The sequence below is a fragment of the Zootoca vivipara genome, chromosome Z (assembly GCF_963506605.1).
Source record: "Zootoca vivipara chromosome Z, rZooViv1.1, whole genome shotgun sequence".
NCBI lineage: Eukaryota > Metazoa > Chordata > Lepidosauria > Squamata > Lacertidae > Zootoca > Zootoca vivipara.
The window spans coordinates 26,248,460-26,270,726 of record NC_083294.1 but is presented as its reverse complement, the minus strand read 5'-3'; the positions used below and the strand labels follow the sequence as shown (position 1 = coordinate 26,270,726).

Sequence of the window (22,267 nt, the reverse complement as noted above, 5' to 3'; positions counted from 1 at the left end):
TGAGCATTCAGGAGCATTAAGAGTTCTATCGGCGATTTAATGAGGGTACAGACTCAGAGGATTCAATTTGACTAAGGTGGCTCTGCAAGGCTAAAAAGAAGTGAATAAGAAAGGGGGGGGCTGTAGCTTTGACAGACACAGTGATGTTTATAAAAAGCATTGGTGTTCCAGTCTGCCCCTCCTCCTGCATCTGTATACTGTAAATCAGGGGTGGCCACCTCCCAAGAGACTCTGATCTACTCAGAGTTTAAAACTGGGGGTGATCTACCCCCTTTTGGGGGGTTCAGGTCAAAGCTGTTGAGTTTTTTTTTAAAGGAAGGGAAGCCCTGTTTTTTGGGGTTTAGGTCAAACTTGTTGAGCTTCTTTTAGGAGGGAGGGAGGCCCATTTTTGTTTAGGGCTTCAGGTCATAGTTCAACTTTTTTGAGGGAGGAGGAAAATTTTGGGTGAGCTTTTTTTAGGGGTGCCAGTGACCTACCAGTGATCTACCACAGACATCCAGTGATCTACTGGTAGATCACAATCTACCTGTTGGACGTGCCTGCTGTAAATCAAGCAGAGAGAAAGCTGCTTACAAGGCTCCTGTACATGCAGAGTTCCAGCATCACAGCGTCACCCAGAGGCACCCACAAATATGAGTTATCCCTCTCTCTATTTCTTCCTTCCTTCCCTCCCTCTTCCATCCTTAATAACATACTGGGGGGGGCAGATAAGTCCCACATAGAAAGCCCATCAACATGGGGGGATGACTCTTTCAAATACAGTATTTACCAGTAATTGGGGGGGGGAGAGGCACCTAGGCCTCTAGGAGTTGGCTGCTATGCCTAGGAGCAGGACAATTCAAGAAAGCATATGGTATGGTAATATATCAATGGAATCGTAGAATTGTAGTCGGAAGGGACCACAAGGGTCATCTAGTCCAACCCCCTGCAATGCAGGATTTTTTTCCTAAGGTGGGGCTTGAACCATGGTTGAAATATTATGCTGATATGCAGCAACGCCTCGGAACCGTCGTGGCTGCGGCCATGCCTTGCCCCACCCTCGTCCGCCCTGCCACCCCCTCTCGCCTGCCCGACCCTCCCGTCCTCTCCAGCCAAGCAGGGTAGCCGCCAACGCTACCACCCCCAGAAGCACAAGGTGGCCGCTGCTGCCACCACCACAATGCCATCAGGCCCGCTGGCCCTTTAGCCCCGCCCACTTTGTGGCCCCTCCCCTTCCGTGCCTTGGCCCCGCCCCTGAACGACCATGGCTTGCCCCCCCCCCTAGTTTTGATCCTGGCTACGCCCCTGAACGCATTGGAATAAGTCGAGGAAACCGCATCTAGCCGTGAACGGGTTTTCCGTTCAGATGTCAAAAAAATTGTGAGTGCACAGCTACTTTTTCCGCTTGTAACTTGAAAACATCGGATGTCGAATAGCTCGTAAGTCGAGGTCCCACTGTATACATGGCTCCTCGAATCATAACCCCCACGTAAATGGGGCCTGCCTGTGTATGTGATAAATAACTGAAGAAATAAATTTCTGTAAAGTGGCTGACAAATACATATACGGTAACTTTTACTTCATCCTGTTTTATAGTCAAGACATATATATATCTCCCACCACCATTTGGCAGTGAAAAACCAGTAGAGGGGCTGTCAAACTGCGTTTCTATTCCTCAATGTGCCTGTTCAAAATGTGATGCGCCACAAGTGAGGTTAGAATCATTATTTAATTAGACAGAAAATGGCATGTACAAGAGGCATGCCAGAAAAACAGATATCAAGCCAAAAGGATTTGAAAAATGAAACAGCATTACATTATTATTATTATTTTGTTGTTTCACTGTAATAAAGATGATAAAAAAAGAACACTGGAGAAACGACTCATTAACCAAGTGTCATGTTGGTCTGATAAGTGTCTTCGAATCTTCTGGTTCAGGAAATCTTTTCAAGTCTTCTTACTTACACAGTTGTGTAGGTTGCCCCATTTTCCACAGAGAGTAAGATTTTCCCCTCCACTCCATTCCACAGGTGGGGAGCCTGTGGCCCTCCAAATTCTATTGGACTCCAGCTCCCATCAGTCAGCATGGCCACTGGCCCAGGAGCTAGAGTCCAACAATATCAGGAAGACTATAAGTTCCCCATCACCAATTGGGGTACCTATAATACTTCAACAAACTAAACACGCTTCAGGTGTTTTTTGAATTACAACTTTCAGAAGCTCCATCAAGCAAAGACAAATGTCAGGAATGATGGTAGTTGTAGTCCACACCACCTGGAGGCACCAGGTTCACTCATATTAACTTGAATGATCTTGAGTGCATTATCGAAGACAATTCTGGGGCACCAAGACTACAAAACTCTAAAGTTACATTGATAAAGTTTTATCGTATGTTGGATTTGAATGCTGCTATTCTGCTCTGCTGTTTGCCTAAGTGTGATTGTACATAATTTTATATAATTATATTGATTCATGTTGGACGTCACCCTAATAGCTTTGCTGAAGAGCAGCCTAATGAAATAAGAAAACATTTTTTTTAAAAAATCAACAGTCCAAAAAGGTACAGCTCAAGACAAAAAACAATAAAAGGAGCTGCACATCCACAAAAAGTGGCCTGTTTGGGAGCAGACCACAACACCATCATGCTGCATCCCTATGATTAAGCACGGAACCAAAATCACAAACACAAAATCAACACACAAATGGAAACCACACAGACAGAAAACCTACTCCCCCCCCCTATTCAATAAATACTGGAAGAATGCCAAACAAATCCAAGACACTTAAATCACATGATTCCACTCACACAGAAACAATGAGATGGTGTCTACATTGTGGTGGTGGCTGAATACACACAAGATTACACCTCTGTACTTCATATTAATTAAATGCCCCCCTCCCCTGTTCTGTAGTCACAATCATTAATGCCAGTTAGCATCCCCACTTCACCAATAAAGCCTGAGGAAAATCCATAGTTTAACTGCTCTAATTATAGGTACAGCAGGTTAATTAAGAAAGAAGGAAGTATACTCTGTGCATGTGAAAAAAGTAATCAGAACCGCCCCCCCCCCATTGGTAAGGATAACAGAACCATGGCAAAAATATGAGAAATCCACTCTACAGCAATTTGGAGCACAACTTTCTGTGTGGCTGTCTCTGTTTTGTGGAACATCATCCATGTTGAGATACAGCAGGCAACAACAATTCATACTTTCAGAAACAAATGAAGCCATTTTGTTCTGAAAAGTGTTTCTAACGGGATGGGTTTTTAAAGGTCTCAGCTTTGGGTGTTAATTTGTAAAAATATATATATATACATTGAGTTGTTGTTGTTGTTGTTGATGTTGTTTGTATTTACAACCAGTTTTAGTTCATTTTATTGCATGATTCCTAATCACATGAAGACCTGTGTGAAAGGCATTCCAGTAACAAAAACAGCAGACGAAGGAATAACAAGGACTATAGCTGACAGATGTAATCCAGAATCCCCTTGGCCTACTATGCCAGATGGATTTCCATAAAGACATGGGGCTTTTTATAATTCTCAATGGAGAAAGCCTTGTTATTTAGAGGAACCTGCAAAGTGGGAAGGGGGACCCAACCTAGCTAGGATGGGCCCAGCTTATCTAGCTATTATCTCGGAGACCTCAGTACTCAGTCTTTTACTTATGATAGTCCCTTACTATTTAAGTTTTTTTTTAGTTGTGTTAGATTAACAGAAAACAATGGAAGTATTTCGCTCCATGTGGAGACGACTTCCTTCTCCGACTTTGCCTGTGGCAGCTCATCTGAAATGGCGTGGAAGCAAGGTGATACAACTGGCCACCTGGAACTGATAGTGTTGAACTGTTAGCCAACATCTAGACAGTAGCTTGAGGCACTCCTCCCCAGGGGCATAGTCATGAAGAGTTTTAAATATAGAGGAGGCCTCTCCCTAGGCTGCAACTGATTTCCTGGTCATGCTTCTCACAGGCCTTGCTCTGCACCACATGCCTATCTGGAATGTGTCCTTGAAATGGAATGTGCCTCTTGCTTGTGTAAAAGTGTACAGAAATGTCTGCCTTTCATGTAGCCTGGAATGTAACCTACTACGTTAAGTTTAGAGCGGCATTAATTGTTTCAACCATATTCTCTTGCCTCTGGCCCTGCCCACCATTAGCATGTCCTCCCGGAAGATTCCCCAAGAGGTAATGTGGCTCAAAAGGTTTCCACACCCTTAGTTCAAAGTCTCCTTGTTTTAAAAGCAGAACATTACTTTCTGTGAACCTGGATGACTCCCAGGTTGAGCTGAGCTGGGTGGGAATCTGATCCAACAGATAATTGGTTGAATAGTTTCTGTTCATTAAGTCTTGCTCATTTAGAACAATTCTATGTATATCTACTCAGAAAAAAGGCCCATTCTGTTCAAAGGGCTTACTCCAGGCATCCCCAAACTTCGGCCCTCCAGATGTTTTGGACTACAATTCCCATCTTCCCCGACCACTGGTCCTGTTAGCTAGGGATCATGGGAGTTGTAGGCCAAAACATCTGGAGGGCCGCAGTTTGGGGATTCCTGGCTTACTCCTTGCTAAGTGCATTTAAGACTGCAGCCTTAATCGTGACACAAATACAATGTAGCAGACAATAAACTTGTAGACTTGAAAATTGCTGCCAAGCGTCTGTTGTGAGACAGGTGAGGTAGCAAAGATATCTTTGAGAGAAAGAAATGTTTATTTTGAGAGGCAGCAATATTAGAAGGCTTGCATTGGAGATCTCTGTCTGTTAGTAATAAAAAAATAAACAAAGTTGTCACTGGGGTGTGGACAAAGTAGAATATCTCCCTTCCCCAAATCCCAGCACAAACAAAAATCAAAGCCTACCCTGCACAAAGCACATGTCAGGTAGAAGAGAGCACTCTTTCTCCTGGGATACTAGTTTTCTGTGTGGACAAACCACATGTCGAAATTCCAGTTCTACAAAACTCTTAAAGGTGTAGAAGCCCTGTTCCCTTTTCATCTGACCACCATAGGCCTGACCTGCTGTCTGTTTACTCAGAGGCATCTCCTATTGAGTTGTGAACAGGTTTAAACTGCCTGCCCCATTCCACTCCATTTATTTGGCTACTCAAACTTTTTTGGTCTAATTTTGTAGTCAGAAGTAACTCTTGCCATCTTCACTAGGAATTGTGCCCTTGTAAAAAAAAAAGTTTAGGATTGCAGCCTTAGTTGCATAAATGGAAGAATTTCACCAGGTGATGTTTCCCATGCTACATCAGTAATTAAGTACCAATTAAGGCTGCAATCCTAACCTCATTTACCTAGGAATTAAATTGAACTGACTTCTGAATCAACTGCTGTAATGCACCTATGGCTTATTCCCAAGGAAATTCACATAGGATTATAGCCTCAAATATTTTAACAAACTATTTGGGTATAGGTTAATTGAAAAAGAACTGATTTACAGTGATATGGATTTGTGGTGAAAATTAATTAATTTTTTTTTATTTGAGGTGATTTGGAAATGAAATTAATTGGATTGACTTTTTGAAATTTACATTTTAGTAATTATTTCTAAATTTGAATATATACTTATAAATTAGCATGTGACATTTTTAATGACAATTGTGTTCTCATTTATCTTCTTTTTCAGCGGCGCATGTCCCCTATTTCTGCGGATGCGTAAGTGGGAATGCTGTTTCTTAAACAAACTTTTCTACTCCTGCGACTTTCTGGATTATGACTTGAAAGTACATTATTCTATAACATGTTATATAACCTGCTTTTGCTTTTCAGTCCTGGTTGAGCTACAGAAATACTCTGTATTCAATAAACAAAGCAAAACAAAGATAACCAGAGTGTGCATTTAAGCGACTTAAAACAAACTTGAAATGCAGAGAACAGGAAAGCATGCTCTGTTGAGTCGTTGATGTTTTAAGGATCCTATAAAAACAATAAGCACATAAAGCTATGGCTGTCAAGGATAATGACAGTATATGACCCTGTAAATCATCAGTCCTGAACAATTAGAGCAAAGTATTCATAAAAGCTGAGAATCATAATTATTTTTAGTGAGAGAAAAGGGAACAAGCCATGGGTTGGCAATGTGTGTGAGTGCTTTATCATAATGGAGAGGGAGACATAATAAATTTATCTAAGGTGAAAATAAGAAATTGCCTCTAAAAGGGGCCTCTTAACCTTTTTAATGTTATCCTAGCTCTGCTATCTTTTCCCACAAATTGCTGTCTCTCTTTCACCACTCTGAAAGCACTAGTTTTTAATAATAGGATGCTGTTGGATTTTACATGTAAACTAGGAATTTACCCTACTTTAAACTAGAGGTTACAATCCTAAACCCATTTTGGCTGGAAGAGTGGTATGGTACTGCTTTAAATGTATAGTGCAGCTGGGGTCTGAGCAAAATTATGTGTAACTGAAATAACTCTGTAGCTTTCCTCTGTCCCCCCCCCCACGATTATTCAGTTATTTTTCTGCATCTATTAACAGATGGGGCACACAAATAAAGCAGGATAGCCACTTTTACTCTGCCTGTTCCTGACTAAAAACATCCCTGTACAGAGTCAGACTTTGGCTTCTCTGCTTGTCCTAGCCAGCAAGGAACTCCAAAAACTCTCCGGCAACTACAGTTCTCCTCTGCCCTTGAGCACCTTCTTCCTCAGCAATTCACCCCTAGTTCCGCTAAGTTCTTACAGTGGTGATTCATTATTGGTTCCTTCTCAGTTTAGAAGAATATCACAGGAGAAGCCCCAACTCTTTCTTTGGGGCCTACAGGTTCCTTCCCCTTCCTTATATATTGTTTCTGCTCTCAGTTGCAGGGCCGTCTGAAGCCCATCCAGCACCCTGGCGCTAGGTCCCTCCAGTGCCCCCCTCCAGAGCCTCTCCAAGGGCCCGGGAGTGCCAAGCGGACCGCGGCAGCAGCGGGAGGCCACCTCCGAGGACTCCGCGCTATGCCTCCTTCTAATTTCCCCAGCTCTGGGTTCCGCTCAGTCGAGCTTCGCCACCAGTGTGCGCACCGCGGGAGCAGCCAGAGCTGCTTGGGCGCTGTGCGCGCGCTGGTGGCGAAGCTCCACTGAGCGGAACCCAGCGCTGGGGAAACGAGGAGGCACAGCGCGGAGTTCTCGGAGAAGAAGAGAGACGCGGCGCAGCCTCTCAGCTAATGAAGCGCAGTCTTGGCCAGATCGCCGGAACCCTGCGCTCACTTGGCGCCCTTCCAGCGGCCGGCGCCATGGTTCTCCATGGCACTAGCCTCTATGGCTAGGACGGGCCTGCTCAGTTGCACCACAAGCTTAGAGACACTCCCAGACTTACAGGCACTAAACTTAACATACTGAGCTAGGTTGGGCGAGGCAGCACACAAGGCATTCAAGCAAACTGCGGACTGTGAGATACAATTCTGGACCCTGAACCTATTCTGATATTGTCAGTGTATACAATCGGCAGGATGATGTGCTCAGCTCCCTCTACCAGAGTATTTTGTATTGTCTGCAGAATCAAATTGCTAGCTGATAAAGCTTTTTCAGAGGGTTTCTAGATGGTGCACCTCTGCTGCTGCCATTGGGTACTGCCCGGCTGGCACTGGCTTGTGGCAGAGCCTTTTCAGTAATGGTTCCCCATTTGAGAAAAATCCTTCCTGCGGAGATACATCTATCTTCCTCAATATTGATTTTCAGGATAATTTAAAAACATTCATGTTTACCCAGACATTTTGATGGCTGAAAGGTACTTTTCTTAGCAACCCTGAAATCATTATTTGGGAGATTTTTTATATATAAAAATGCTTTTAAAGAATATTTGTAACAGTATTTATAATGTTTTAGTTTATATTGTTATTGATGTGGAATAACCAGCCTCACATAAGTGACATGCTTAAGTCAAATTAATGCATGAAGGAGTTAAGGTCACAGAGTAAACTGTCCTACCAGGCCTACCCTGTTTCTCATATTTTAAGACATACCCATAAAATAAGCCATAGCAGGATTTTTAAGCATTCAAGGAATATAAGCCATACCCCGAAAATAAGACATAGTGATAGGCACAGCAGCAATGCTGGCCACGGCAGGAGGAAGAGGAAAAAAATAAGACATCCCTTGAAAATAAGCCATAGTGTGTTTTTTGGAGGAAAAAATAAATATAAGACGTGTCTTATAATATGAGAAACACGGTAGTTCACCTTGGGAGGGACTAGGTGATCAAGCCTTTGTTACCTTCAGTCTATCTGAGAAGTTCAGCATGTGAGAAGTTCTGAGCTGGTTGCTCCAAGCTCAGACTACGGTACATGGTTCTCACAAGTCACGCTTGAGTTCCTATACCAATAATTTCTGAACTTTCAACACTTTGGAACTAAACTAAATTTTACTGTCTTTGCAACCTTTCTGACTGATGTACAGAAAAACACATGAACCTGATCTTTGGAGAGTTCTCTCATTTATGTGGAGGCAGAGGTGGGTAAATGGTAAGTGTAGCACTCATCCAAGAAAGGAACACAAAAAAACCCCAAACTATTTTTATCGGGGAACAACTTTGTTGAGGCCCTATTTATTTATTTATTTCAGCTTTTCTGCACTGCTGCAGAACTAGTCTGAAAGGTTAGCAAAACTAAATTGCCAATACAACCTTAGCAACACAGAACATAATCAATACAATATTTACTGCATTTGCCTTAATATAATGCACCTCCAACATAATGCACACCCAATTTCAAAAGGTTGAATTCAAAAGAAGATATTATGCCTTTATGTCATTTGAGTGCACGCTGTCGCTGACATTTCCTGTAAGTGCGTAATAAAAATATACATGTATTTAGGCATCTAATCCCCCCCACCCATTTTTCAAGCTGCACACTATCAGCTTTCCAACTACTTCCCCTCCCTCCCAAGCCACAAAAACAAAAAATGTATCGGGCATGGTGGGAAATTAAGAAAGTGGCTAGACTTTCCAGGAAAAAGCTCTCTTAGGTAGGTTAGGCTGAGGGACAAAATGCAAAGGGGGAGAACTATGCATGAGCTCCTTGCAAGATACAGCTACTGTACAGTATATATTTACATATCAAGTACAGATAGGGCTCTTGATAATGATGACTGCGACAATGGTTTGATTTTCTTGTTAGAATCCATAGAACTGAAGCATGAGGTAGAAATATAGGAAATAGAAATAAATATAACCATTTGTAGGAAGAATTGTCCAGTCCTGAAAGCTGTTACAAACCGCTGTGGTTTTAAGAATTAGAATGAGATTTTGAATGATATAAGCACTCAACATGTGCATTCTGAATTATCTCTGGTTATTATAGGGGGAGATGAATTAATGCCTCTAAATCTACTTTGAGATTACAAATGTTCCAAATAAAATAACATAAAAGAATCGGCTTAAACCTATTAGATAGATTTCAGTATTATTATACAAGAAAGATTTAGCACAGTGATACATCTGCCATCAAAATGCGTCTGGTTTGATTGTAAAAGAATTTTGTTCCCTTTCATGTAACTTTGAGGAAAGTGGGGGGGGGGAATGCACTGGTGTTTCCTCTTCTGCCATCAGATCATTTGCTGGAAATAAACTGAGAAAGAAGGCAGTTTTCTCTACAGTGGTGAAGAAGAAATGCCATATATAAAGTAGCCCCAGGCTACAGTGCTGTTTAAGCAGAGTCTGCACTGCTGTTCTATGGAATGATAAGATAGGTCATTTAGGGTAACTGTTATGGTCAAATAACTGGTATCTACCAATATACCACTTTTCTCTGTAGTGTTCATAGTTCATTGGCTGGCCCAGGACCAGTTACCCCACAAGGTTGTGTTGGTGAAGACAAACAGGTGGGGGCAGAGACAGAGATACAACTCTGTATGCTGCCTTAATCTCCTGGAAGAAAAGGTGTTATGGGAAAGAATGATTTTTCCAGTGCATGAATTTTCCTTCCCTCTTCTCTTTGTCATTGCCAGAAGATGAGATTAAACACTGTTTTTAAGCATCCCTGTGACATCTTAACTCAAGTAACTGTGGTTGGTTTAAACTGTGGTTTGATATCAAGCTAGGATCTAAAACCATGGTTTGATCCTGGATTCTTCTCAGTAGCAACCTAACTCAGTTCCCAGAGCTTGGGCATCATAGGAAACTATGGTTTGTTAAAAGGTGACACTGGAAGCTTTGAAGCTTTTCCTCTGGCATGCAAAAGCAGGAGGGGGTGCAAGAGCCTGAAACTTATGTGGCTTCATTCATGATGCATTTCCCATTAAACACAAATTGGCTGATGACTAGATGACAAAAAGTCAGTATATAAGAAAACCTACATTTAATACCTGATCCCCAATTACTGTACTAAGCTACTTTTTCTTTGCTTTATTTCTTTAGTATATTTGCATCCTGTTCCACTACTTTTATTCAATAATGTTTGATTTATTTTTAGCATTTGTAACAAATATTTGATATTCTTTTCTGAAAACTGCTTAGAGTTCTTTTCTGATTAAATCCTGTTAAATGAATAAATAAATAGTTTCACATACACTTTATTTTAGGTTATAGATACGTGCATTTTAAGTTTGTACCTACCTGGTTTCTAGTGGTATATTACTATTCAGGACCCAACTGTTATGGAGATGCACTGCGTCCTGTGTACTGGTTGGAGGGGGCGGAGCAGCTGGGCTAGGTTGGCTGCGGGTCGTCATTGATCTTCCCTGGAAAGAGTCAGCTGTTGAAAGTGGCTTCCTGCTGCAGGTACATGTGTGGGGCGGTGGTGGTGGTGGTGGCAGTGGTCTGAATGTGAACTGGTTTCGTGGGCTTCCTGGCATTTCTAAATGTGGAGAGACATCAAGGGGTGGTGGGGAGAGAAACAAGAGAGCCGGTTATTATATTGAGCAACAACAGAAGAGTAAATAGTTTTCATGCCTAATAAGATTACAGCATTTGTCAGAGAGAATGTTGCGATCAATCTGTCTTGGAAATGTAATTCTAACTTATGAGTTCATGAAATGCATGCATACAAAATGCAGAACATCCACTGATTTGAATTTGTATGAAATGCAGTCAATATAAAAGTTAGTGAAGTGACTTACGCAATTTCTCCTAGGCTTTTTATTTGGTTTTGGGGAGTGTTTTTTTTTAAAAAAAAAAATAAAGACAAAAGAATCATAGGCTGAGAGAGTGTGTTACAGCTCAGATGCCATGTGATTTCATTTCAGAACATAACGATGAAAGGAACTGTAATGTTTTAGAAACAAACATCTTTCATTCAAAACAGGAGATGCCATCCAAATCATCTATCATATTCATATAATACAAACCATGAGTAGGCAAACTAAAGCCCGAGGGCCAGATCCAGCCCAATCGCCTTCTAAATCCGGCCCGCGGACAGTCCGGGAATCAGCATTTTTTTACATGAGTACAGTAGAATGTGTCCTTTTATTAAAAATGCATCTCTGGGTTATTTGTGGGGCCCGCCTGGTGTTTTTACATGAGTAGAATGTGTGTTTTTATTTAAAATGCATATCTGGGTTATTTGTGGGGCCTGCCTGGTGTTTTTGCATGAGTAGAATGTGTGTTTTTATTTAAAATGCATATCTGAGTTATTTGTGGGGCATAGGAATTTGTTCATTCCCCCCCCAAAAATATAGTCTGGCCTCCACAAGTTCTGAGGGACAGTAGACCAGCCCCTTGCTTGAAAAAGTTTGCTGACCCCTGAATTATAAACTCTTTCAGTAACTAGTAATCTGTTCCATGGAATAAGGTCATAAACAGTTCTGAAATTGTGTCAGTCCAACTGTGGTGTCTAGCAAACATGCCTGCAAAAGAATCAATGGCTAAGAGAAAGGGATTGAGAAGGATATTTGCTGAAAAGGAAGTGAGTAACAAGGTAAGAGTTTCTTGTGCTAAACTGCTGTGAATGGATTTATGTTAAATAAGCCGTTAATAGTAATACATATATTTAATATTAGTAAAGCTCAGTAATTAGTTTAACTTGAAGCATCCACAGCTACCTCAAAAGTAGAAGTGCTATTTTTATTTTTTATCATTATTCACTTCATTTCTACACCGCTTTATATTTTTAAGGAGAAAAATCTCAAAGTGGTTTACAACCTACCTTAAAACATCAAAGCAAGCAAGAACAAAGCATTACAGAAGAAAGTCAAACTTAAAATATACATTCAAAGCAACTAACAGAAAACTTAAACCTTATCTTAAAGATTTCAAAACAAAACATTACAAAGGAGGTCAACTACAAAATCTATATAACATTTCAAAAGGACATTACTAAAGGAAGTCAAATATAAAATGCAGATTTAAAACAGCATAATTAGCAAAAGACTAAAATATTCACAAGTGCAGAACATATCAGCTGCTGTTGCTGCCAATCCTGCCAGTGACGGTTCATGGCGGGCAGCAGCTATGGAAGCTCAGGCTCAATGACCTGGGTCTGCAATAAGAGACACCCAATATGGGTCTCTGGCCTCTTCAACAACCTCAGCTTCTGTAGGTGGAGTCAGTCATTGTCCCCACTCCCAGGCCAGGTGGGGAAAGGTCTTTGAGGTCTTCCAGGACTCACAGCCAAGATAATAAAAAAGATTCTTTAATATACAAGTCTGAAAGTCAAGGTGGGAGTTAACAAACTGATTTATATAAGACTCCTAGAATGCTTCATGGATCCCCCACTTGCTTCCAAGTGTGGCTTTCCTCAATTTATCAGCTCTTTTCCATTTATATTTTGTGAGACCAAAAGCTAAATGAAATTGGGCAAGGCAAGAATAGTTAGTGCATAGCCCCAGGAAGTTGCTCAGAAGGAATGTGGTCCTCGGGCGGAAAAGATTCCCTACCCTTGAGCTAGAGGGAAGCAGGATTGTCCCCCAAATACAGTCCTTTCTAGTCTCAATTGGCACAGGGACAGTATGGTTCAAACCACGGTTTGATACGTACCTCCTTAAATCATGCTCTTGAGATGCTGTTCCTTAAATCTCTACATTGGCTTCCTGAATCAAGCACAAATTCTTTGCACTTACCCTCAAAGTCTTCTATGGCCACTTCTCCCTTATGTCTTTGTTGATACATCCTGATACACCCCTACCTGTGACCTGTGCTTCTCCTTTTCCAACATCCTTAATCATCCAAAGCTCTTCTGATCCCTGAAATTACTCCATCTTCTCTCACCTGCTGGTCAGCTTGCTTGGAACTGCCTCCCAGAAGACTTAAGTGATTCCACCTCTTCATTTTCTCTAAATTCCCCGCTAAACAGAAATTCCCTTTCAGTGAAGTCTTTGGCACAATACCTATGCGTCACTAAAACCGAGTCTCCATCTGCACTATACATTTTAAACAGCCCCATACCACTTTAATAATACTGGGAACTGTTGTGGTGCTGAGAGTTGTTGAGATACCCGTATTCCCCACAGAGAGCAACATTTCCCAGAGTATCCTGGGAAGAGAGGTGAATTTTTAAACTAATCTGAGAACTGTAGCTCTCTGAGGGGAGTAACTAATTGTCATTGCAAGAATCACAGCCAAAATGTCATTGATGATTTGCAAGGCAAATATCAATACCATCAAATCCAATTATTTATTATCATTGATGTGCAACATAAATAGATGCAGCATGCTTTAATTGTGTTTTACTGTTGTGTATGGAGATGGTGTCGATACAAAATATGCAAGCGATATCCATCCAACTTTCATGGCCAATCTATGGCAGGATAAAAGCAATACATTATTGCCATATGACAATTAGGAAGTAACTCTTTTTTCTTCCCAATTTGATGTTCAGTTTCATTTTTACAATCTCAATTACGTATCAAAAGCATTAGGTGGAGAAATAGGGAATTGGTACAGCTCAGAAGAAAACTCTTTTGCTAAGTTAAAACCCCTCATCCATCTAATTTGGATATAGGGGTTATGATATATCGGAGGGAAGGGTCATATTTTAGTGGCACAACATAGTAGGGTGAATCCCTGGCTCCGCCAGGTAGGGTTAGGAAACATGACTATTTGAGACCCTGCTACACTATTGACATTCATAGCTGCCAAGTTATCCCTTTTTTAAAGGGAAATTCCATTATGTTTAATAGGCTTCCTCGTGAGAAAAGGGAAAACTTGGCAGCTATGTTGACATTTCAGCTACAACCCTGAGTCTGTGGTTTTAAACTCTGGTTATGTTTTGCTCCAACCCACCAGATTGCTAATTCAGCTCTGATTAGAGGACCCAATTAACACTGGTGCAGTGACTAGAAATTGACTAAGAAAACATGAAGGTTGATTGGATGCCCAAATTAAGAACATACAAAATCTTGAATACCAACAAACACTTTCCGCATGGGAAAAGGGCCATTATATTCACTCTCCTATCACTCCCAAGCTCATCTATGTGAATCTTCCAGAATGTGATGTAAGGAATTTTACAGATGTCATTAAATATATATAGTTCTCTATAGTTTTTTTTTAAAAGACAAAATGAAGAGGCTCTAATTAAAACATGTCTTAAAGATAAAAAGCCCTCAAAGAATCAAAGTGGATATACTGTGTGCATCTCCTTAAGTGCGTTCACCACATTCAAATTTTCATATAAAATAAAATAGCTAGATTTATCTCTAGTGATTATGCTGGTTGCATGCACACATTACAATATACTACAGTTTACTCTGACAAAAATAAGGATAGATCCTCCCATTCCCGTTCTTCCTCTGGTTTGACATGTGAGAAAATTAACCACATTTTAAAGCTACAGCTGACCCCTAAAAATGGTTAATCTTACAGTAACTATGTTTTCTTGACATCAAAGATGCAAGTAAAAGCTTCCAAATTCTTCCTTGCAGGATGTGATTGTGGGAGTAAAGAAGGAGTACTGTACATGAATCTTACAAATGTACTTAGAGGAAGCTAGGCTTGTTCCTATCACAATAATCTATGGCTTAGTGCAATGTCCAAATACAGGCATGATTTAGAACAGAGAAGGGAGACTGCCAGCCCTCCAGATATTGTTGGACTCTTAACGCCCATTAGCCTCAGACAGCACAGCGAAGGGTCAGAGATGATGGGAGTTGTACCCCAATAGCATCTGGAGCGCTAGAGTGTGTGTCGAAATTCGCCAAAAAACCAAGCATAACTCAGGTGGTGTGTCACTTCGAGGAAAAAACCATAATTTCGCTATATTTATAGTTTAAATAACAAAAATGTATAATTGTGATATATAACTGTATTAAATAAACCAAAAACTAATTCTTTAACCAACCCCAAAAACCCTTATTTATCACAAAGTGCCCAGAGTTGTTGAGCTGCTGGGGGAGCTGCTGACCAAAGGTTTGGAGGTTTTTTGGGGTGTGTGTGCAAAAGTTGCTTTGCTTTTTTTGGGGGGGGGGGGAGAGAAACGAAATAAATGATGAATAATACCTTGGCTGGAACTAACATGCAGCACCGACATAGTCTGCCAAAGCGCCAGAAAAAACAGCACAGAAAGGGTTAAAAAACCAATCTCTGGCTACCAACAACAACAACAACAGGATCTGGGTTTTGACAGCGGAGACAAGCTGTAGCGTGAGGAGGAGCAGGAGAACAAATGGGGGGGAAACAACAACAACAACAACAACAACAACAGCGTGAATGGGCCGATGGGGCACGTGCTAGCCATGAGGGCTCTGCGTGTCATGTCTGACACGCGTGTCATAGGTTCACCACCACTGCCTTAAGTGCATTACTTTCTCTCAGCTGTAATTAACAAGAGTCCTTTCCCCACACATATACAGTGGAACCTCGGTTTCTTAACACCTCGGTTTGCGGATTTTCAGTTTATGAACGCCGCTGACCCATCTGGAACGGATTAATTAAATTTCTATTACTTTCAATGGGAAAGTTCGCTTCAGTTTATGAACGCTTCAGTTTATGAACAGACTTCCAGAACCAATTACACCCATGCTTCGGGTTAAGTACGCTTCAGGTTGAGTACTCCGCGGACCCGTCTGGAACGGATTAATCCACTTTCCATTACTTTCAATGGGAAAGTTCGCTTCAGTTTATGAGCGCTTCAGTTTAAGTACTCCGCGGACCATCTGGAGCAGATTAATCCACTTTCCATTACTTTCAATGGGAAAGTTCGCTTCAGTTTATGAACGCTTCAGTTTATGAACAGACTTCCGGAACCAATTGTGTTCATAAAACAAGGTACCACTGTATTCCTAACCTTGTCAGTGAAAATAAAAATAGTAGTCTCAAGGTTAAATGCTGTTTTATTGGTTTTTACTGGCAAATGGACCCAGATTAATTCCATCTCAGATAAATTGGGAGGTGAGACATCTCAACATCTCACCCTAAATTAATTAGTATGGGCTTTCAAAACACAAGCAGATATTTGATGGGAGGGAAAGTAATATAAAAATGAAGTTTTCAATGCCACATAACATTTTGTCTTTTCAATGATCTATTAAAGATGGTTTTTTGGTTGTTGTTGTTTTTTTTTTTAAAATGACAACTACACAAGTGTGAAATGCAATTTGATTCTTGTTGTAAAAGCCTAATAAAATACTGTGGCATTCCCTAGCCACTGCTAATTGCAATTACGTAACAATTTCAAATGCTGTCCATGAACTGATTCCTGCCTTGCCTTAACTGCTTTGAGTTTGCACAACCAAATTCTGGACTTGACCTTCGTTGACATTGCTTGACTGGATTACACTGAATTTGAGGCTGCCTGTGTTGACCTGCCCTGAATAGCCTAGGCCAAACTATGCCTACTTCTCTTGTGAGCCTTAGATGTCTGCTGAACATAATGAAGCCCAGTGTTATGGCAATCTGCATACCCTCCAATATTTTCCAGGGATGATATTACAACACTCCTGTTTTCAACACCTCGGATCACTGCTTGGGGCTCCACCAATTCCATGCAAAAAATGTGGGTCTGGAGGAGCTTCTTACTAGAGCAGTTGGAGAAACAAGCTCAATCAAGAACCGTGTGTTTAAAAATACAACACACTGCATCTAATTCAATATCATACAAAATTGTCACAGTTACAAATACATAAAGGAGGTTCCCAGGGAAACATACTTTTGTCATATAAAGCCAGCCAAGAAAATATTTCTAACGAGTGCACATCTATTAAAAAGAATTCTCAAGGTACTGTAATTATTATTCATTTCTCGAATTGTTTTACCATGAAGCTTTACAATGCTATGGGGATTTAATGTTTATGTATTGCGATGGTTGCGTTGACTATTAAAAAGCAATTTGGCTGACATTTTAGGTCTTTTGTTGCCAGTTTTAATTGGATTGTTCATCAAGCGTCAACTCCCCCGTTCACTGCAAAAACTACAGGCCAACATCAGTTTATAGTAATGTCTGTTTAATGATTTTATCTTGTCGGAATGCCAACTTCAAAGCAATATATTTATGCTTTGTTTCATATGAAGATCTATAATTAGATAATTGAAGACCAAATGCAATCATATAGTCAGAAGGGACCAAAGAGGTTCTTAGGTCCAACTCCCCGCCCACAACTCAGTGCAGGTTCTACAATGCAAGATGTATCTGCAGCATCTGTTATGGCACTCCGGCTTCACCCTGGGCAATGCACCAGGTTGCGAAGGGAGATATGGCCAAAACAAATTTTCCCATTTGCTTGCCCACCCTTCCTGTTAGATCTCTTACTGCCACCAGGTAAAAGTGTTTGCTTTTCTACCAACCAGCCTTTCACCAACCAGTCTAGATTAAAGGTTTACAACAAAAAATAGTTGTTTTTAGGGAAAGGGTTTAAGCATAGGAATAGCTGTATGCACACAGAGGCAATCCTCTGAATGGAGCAAAAGTACAGTAAAATAAAAGTAAGTTAAACACAAAGCTTTCCCTCTCTAGACACAATCCCAAAAGGTAATGATCCCACATCAGACTTTCCATATCTTACACCCTCTAACTCAGTGTGCTTCCTTTGTACACGAGATCACACCTTCATCTGCTCATCATCTGGTTCCCTAAAATACCCTCTGGTATGTGCAAGTCCACAAACACAAGGAAGGTAGATGGTCTTATTTTTCTCTTCTTCAGTAGCAGACATTGCATTGCCTGCCTGCAACCTGAACTTTTCTCAATGAATTTTACTTGCTTCTAATTTGATGTATGGACCTCTAATGTTTAACAAGTTAACCCCATAATCTCCAAACCTATGAGCAAGTTTTACTGATAACAGTCAATTTCCCTCACAGCATCCTGGGCAGATAGCTACTACTTAAATACATCCAGTGAGGCAGCCTCTTCCACTGTCAAACCACAATTGAACTTACTTCTTACTTTTAATAGAATCTGCTTCTCTGGAATTTCTGCCCATTGGTTCTAGCCTTCCTCTTTAGAGCAACAGAGAACAAGGTTGCTTCACATGGGAGCCATCTAGATATTTGAAGACTGTTCCCATCAGGGCCCATGAGGAGCAGCCACCTCAGGCAGTGGGAGCAGGAGGTGGCGCCCCTGTGGGCATCCCAACGCCTCTGGCACTGGCGGAGAAGTGGCACTGATTTCCAGCCGGTAGGGGCATTGCCTCTTCAACTTCCTAGGTAAGGGTGGAACAGTGCAAATTCTCATTTCTCCTCAGGCGAGACACTCCATGCCTGTTTCCCAAACCTTCTTTTATCCACACCCAGATCATCCAAATATTCCCCACAGGACTTGGCTTGCAGACCTCTCACCGTAGTGATTCCTCTTCTCGTCTTGTATTTGTCAGACTTCCAGAGCCGTATATTCAGAGCTGCCTCAAGTTAATAATTATGTGTGGTGATAACTGCAACAGTGATGTTGCTTTTTAAATTTAGAAGCTGAAGCAGTACCTCTTAGGAGGTATGGGACAATATTATAAAGATGTTGATACTTCTATAGAACAAGACCAGGCAGAAAGAACAAGAAGGGCTGTCTGGGAAACAAAGACCTCTCTTTCCATGGAGACCTATCAAAATCCTTACTTCTTTCAGACATGCTATAAAGATGACATTCAGATTGAAGTTTAGCAAGCAGGGTTACTGTAAAATATTATCTGGCTGTTAGTATGTTTTACTTTGTTTGAATCTATCTTTTTCTGTATTTCTTTTTTAAATAATCATTTGAATCTGTATTCTACTTTTTTAAAAAAATCCATTTTTAACCATCCAAAATATGCACATAACTTTACCTTGCCATTAACTTTATCCAACATCCAATATGCATATATAAGATGATAACCATTTAAACTCGTATAATCTTTGTACGCTAATCTGGACTAGCACCTAAAGCAGAGCTAACACAGTCAAACACACAGTCTTAAGGCACACCCAACAACCTGTTTATTGAGCAGTAACCCTGATTTGGTTCAACAAAGCTTTTGTGAATGTTATGACAATGCAGTCTTTATTGAGCATCCAACCTGATTTGCTTGTGTGGTGTTTATACATCTTCCTATTAAATATTCATTCACCCCACTTTTCAGAGTATTTCCCTGTTACTTTCCTAACTGCAAAAAGGCAGGTGGCTTTTTAAAGTGGTTTTGTTGTGCTAGAATAACAGAGCGCTTTAATAAAATTTAATTGTGCAAACCTAAAGTTCTGGTAAAATGCTGACAATCCAGAGATTGCCCTTAGATGTTACACTTGGAGAAGTGCCACAGCAGTGCAAATGAGTTCAGGATGCATACATTTCTTTCCCTTAAGTGGAGAGCCAGAGTTCCAGCTGTCCCTTGTCACTTATCTTGGCTTTTAGTCTCTTTAAAGATCCATTGAGCCAGTTATACTTTATGAATTATTTTTATGTGACATGCTGTTTCAGAATATAACGTGAAAGTGTCTTGAAAGAACTAAGTAATTGAAAATTGATAAAACTTCTAAGATGAAAGCTTTCCCTGTGTTATTCATCAGGAAATCAATTTTAATGACTTTCATCTCTCCCTATAAACCACATCTCCGAGATGTCCCGTTCTTCACCTGCTGTTACAGTCTAGTCACTTAGAAAATATCAACTGGATAAGTATTTTGTTTTTTTGTTCTATAGAAGATTTCTACTTAATAGATCACTATCACAGTACAGCATAAATACAAACAGACATTGTCTTCACTAGTGATTTTTCTCCTGTTAGCAAAAAAACAACTTGTTTTTACAGCACAGTCCATAGTTCTTTTTTTAAAGCTTCAATTATATTATCTTTTCATATGAATTATAAATATACAAAACTGCTATACATGGAACACCCTTGGAAGGGAATACATGCAAACAGATTTTTTGTCCAATCAGTAAGAGGGTTAGGACAAAGAGAAAATAGCATGCTGCCGATAACACCAACGTAGCAGGTTCAATCCCCTTATGCGATGGTTACATATTCTTGCATTGCAGGGGGTTGGACTAAATGATCCTCAGGGTCCCTTCCAGCTTTATGATTCTATAAACTAGCATGACTATTTTTATTTTTTAAAACCTATATATATATATATATATATATATATATATATATATATATATATAAATGTAGGCATTGTGCGCGCAGATGTAACAGCTTTTCACCATAACCGCTGAACCGAATTGCATCAAATCAGGGCAAAGCATACCTTGCCCACCAGCATACCAAAGCACACCTTTCATACCTAAAATAATGATTAAACACACAAAAAAGTGGTGCCCAAATTAGACATCACCAGCAGAAGGTCTGAAGACTCCAGCAGCATCCAATAGAAAGGCAGATCGTGCGCTGTCACCAGCAGAATCTCTGAAGGGCGGCGCCAAATAACAACATCATCAACCGAGCAACTGAAACCACCAAGGTGGCCATTACAACCCACAGAGTCAGGCCAGGGCCAAGGAATGACGAAGTGTGCATGCACACGAAAGCTCATACCAAAATAAAAACTTAGTTGGTCTTTAAGGTGCTACTGAAGGAATTTTTTATTTTTGCTTCGACTCAGACCTACCTGTAACTAGAACCTGTTTTTGGTTAGTTTTAATGATAATGATCACATGCCTACAGATGTCTATTTTAACCAGGTATTATTATTTTTTGCTATGTTGCACCTTAAATGAACAAGTTAAGATGGCCTTTGCAAATACTTTTTCAGCTGCACAAATATTCACCCTCCCACTCCCCTGGAACAACGTTCAGAAGCTGATTGAGACTACAAATAAAGTTTTATGGGATATGAATCACACAGGGTTTGAATATCCTACATAGTGGTGTAGCTATATTTCTTATGGAAGGCTACAGTACTTAATCATATTTTTTCCTCTGGAAATTTACTGTTTGGGGTATATAAGTATGTTTTATCCCTCAGAGGAAATAACTTTATCTGGAAATATTTCAGTCTAAAATAATAAAAGTAGAAAATCCACAATTTAAACCACTATATACGTAGTTAAGTTTTGGGGGTTTTCTCCTCAAACATTCAGGGAAAGGCTTTTTCAAGACCAAGTAAGAAAACTGAACAAATTTGTATTTCAGAATAATGGGGTCATTAGGTAGCCCTAATGCAGGGCAGATAGAAGTGCAAGCATCAGAGCCAAACACATTTCAAAATGGGTTGTTGCAGATGCTCACAGAATGGAACAGGGATGCTATTTGTAAGACAGGAAAAAAACATAGCTCAGTGGTAGGGCACCTGCCTTACATGCAGAAGGTCCCAGGTTCGATCCCAGCATCTTCAAGTAGAGGTGGGAGAGATCCCTGTCTGACATCTTGGAGAGATGCCGCCACTCAGTGTTGCCAATACTGAGCTAAATGGACCAATGCTATAAGGCAACTTTTTATGTGGCCTGGACTCCATTTGGCCCCTTATAAGATTAGCAATACACATAATTATAATGTATTGTTTTATGTAGAACCTTATACCCATATCTGACAAATGGTTGAGGAAATACAGCAAAAACAAGATTTCGATACTGAAATGAGATAAGAAGTGTCCTAGAGCCAAGCAAAAGACCTTGTAAGAAACTTGGAACAATGGACATTTTTCTGTTCCAAGAATATTATTTGTTACCATGGCATGAAACATTCTGGCAGGCATCAAACACGAAATGTCATAAGCTGTCAATTTTCAAATACTAAATACCATTGAATATTATCTATCAGATGCTGTCAGAAACTAAACACTATTAAATGTCAGCCATCAGACACAGTTAGAAAGCCCTGCATGACAAATATCAAATACCATTGGTCATACGCGGAGTGAGATTTTTTTTTGGGGGGGGGAGGCAAATATTTGGACATACGGAAAATAGCTGAATTTTGCAGAGGTGAATTGTAGATCTGGTGAAATTTAGCAAAAACTAAATCAGAAGTGGGGGGGGGGCTCTGGCTCACAGGCCAATATTGGACTGGGACATCATATTCTCCAAA

The 22,267-nt window shown here is 40.5% G+C and overlaps 1 protein-coding gene across 3 annotated transcripts in view; it reads right to left on the bottom strand.

Moving 5' to 3' along the window:
• TENM1 (teneurin transmembrane protein 1) overlaps positions 1–22,267 on the bottom strand; it is a 375,340-nt gene that overhangs the window by 188,841 nt on the left and 164,232 nt on the right. For all 3 annotated transcript variants that reach the window (XM_060270164.1, XM_060270166.1, XM_060270165.1), the window contains exon 4: positions 10,518–10,758. In XM_060270164.1, the coding sequence (XP_060126147.1) occupies positions 10,518–10,758 (241 nt within the window). The remainder of the gene's footprint in view (positions 1–10,517; positions 10,759–22,267) is intronic.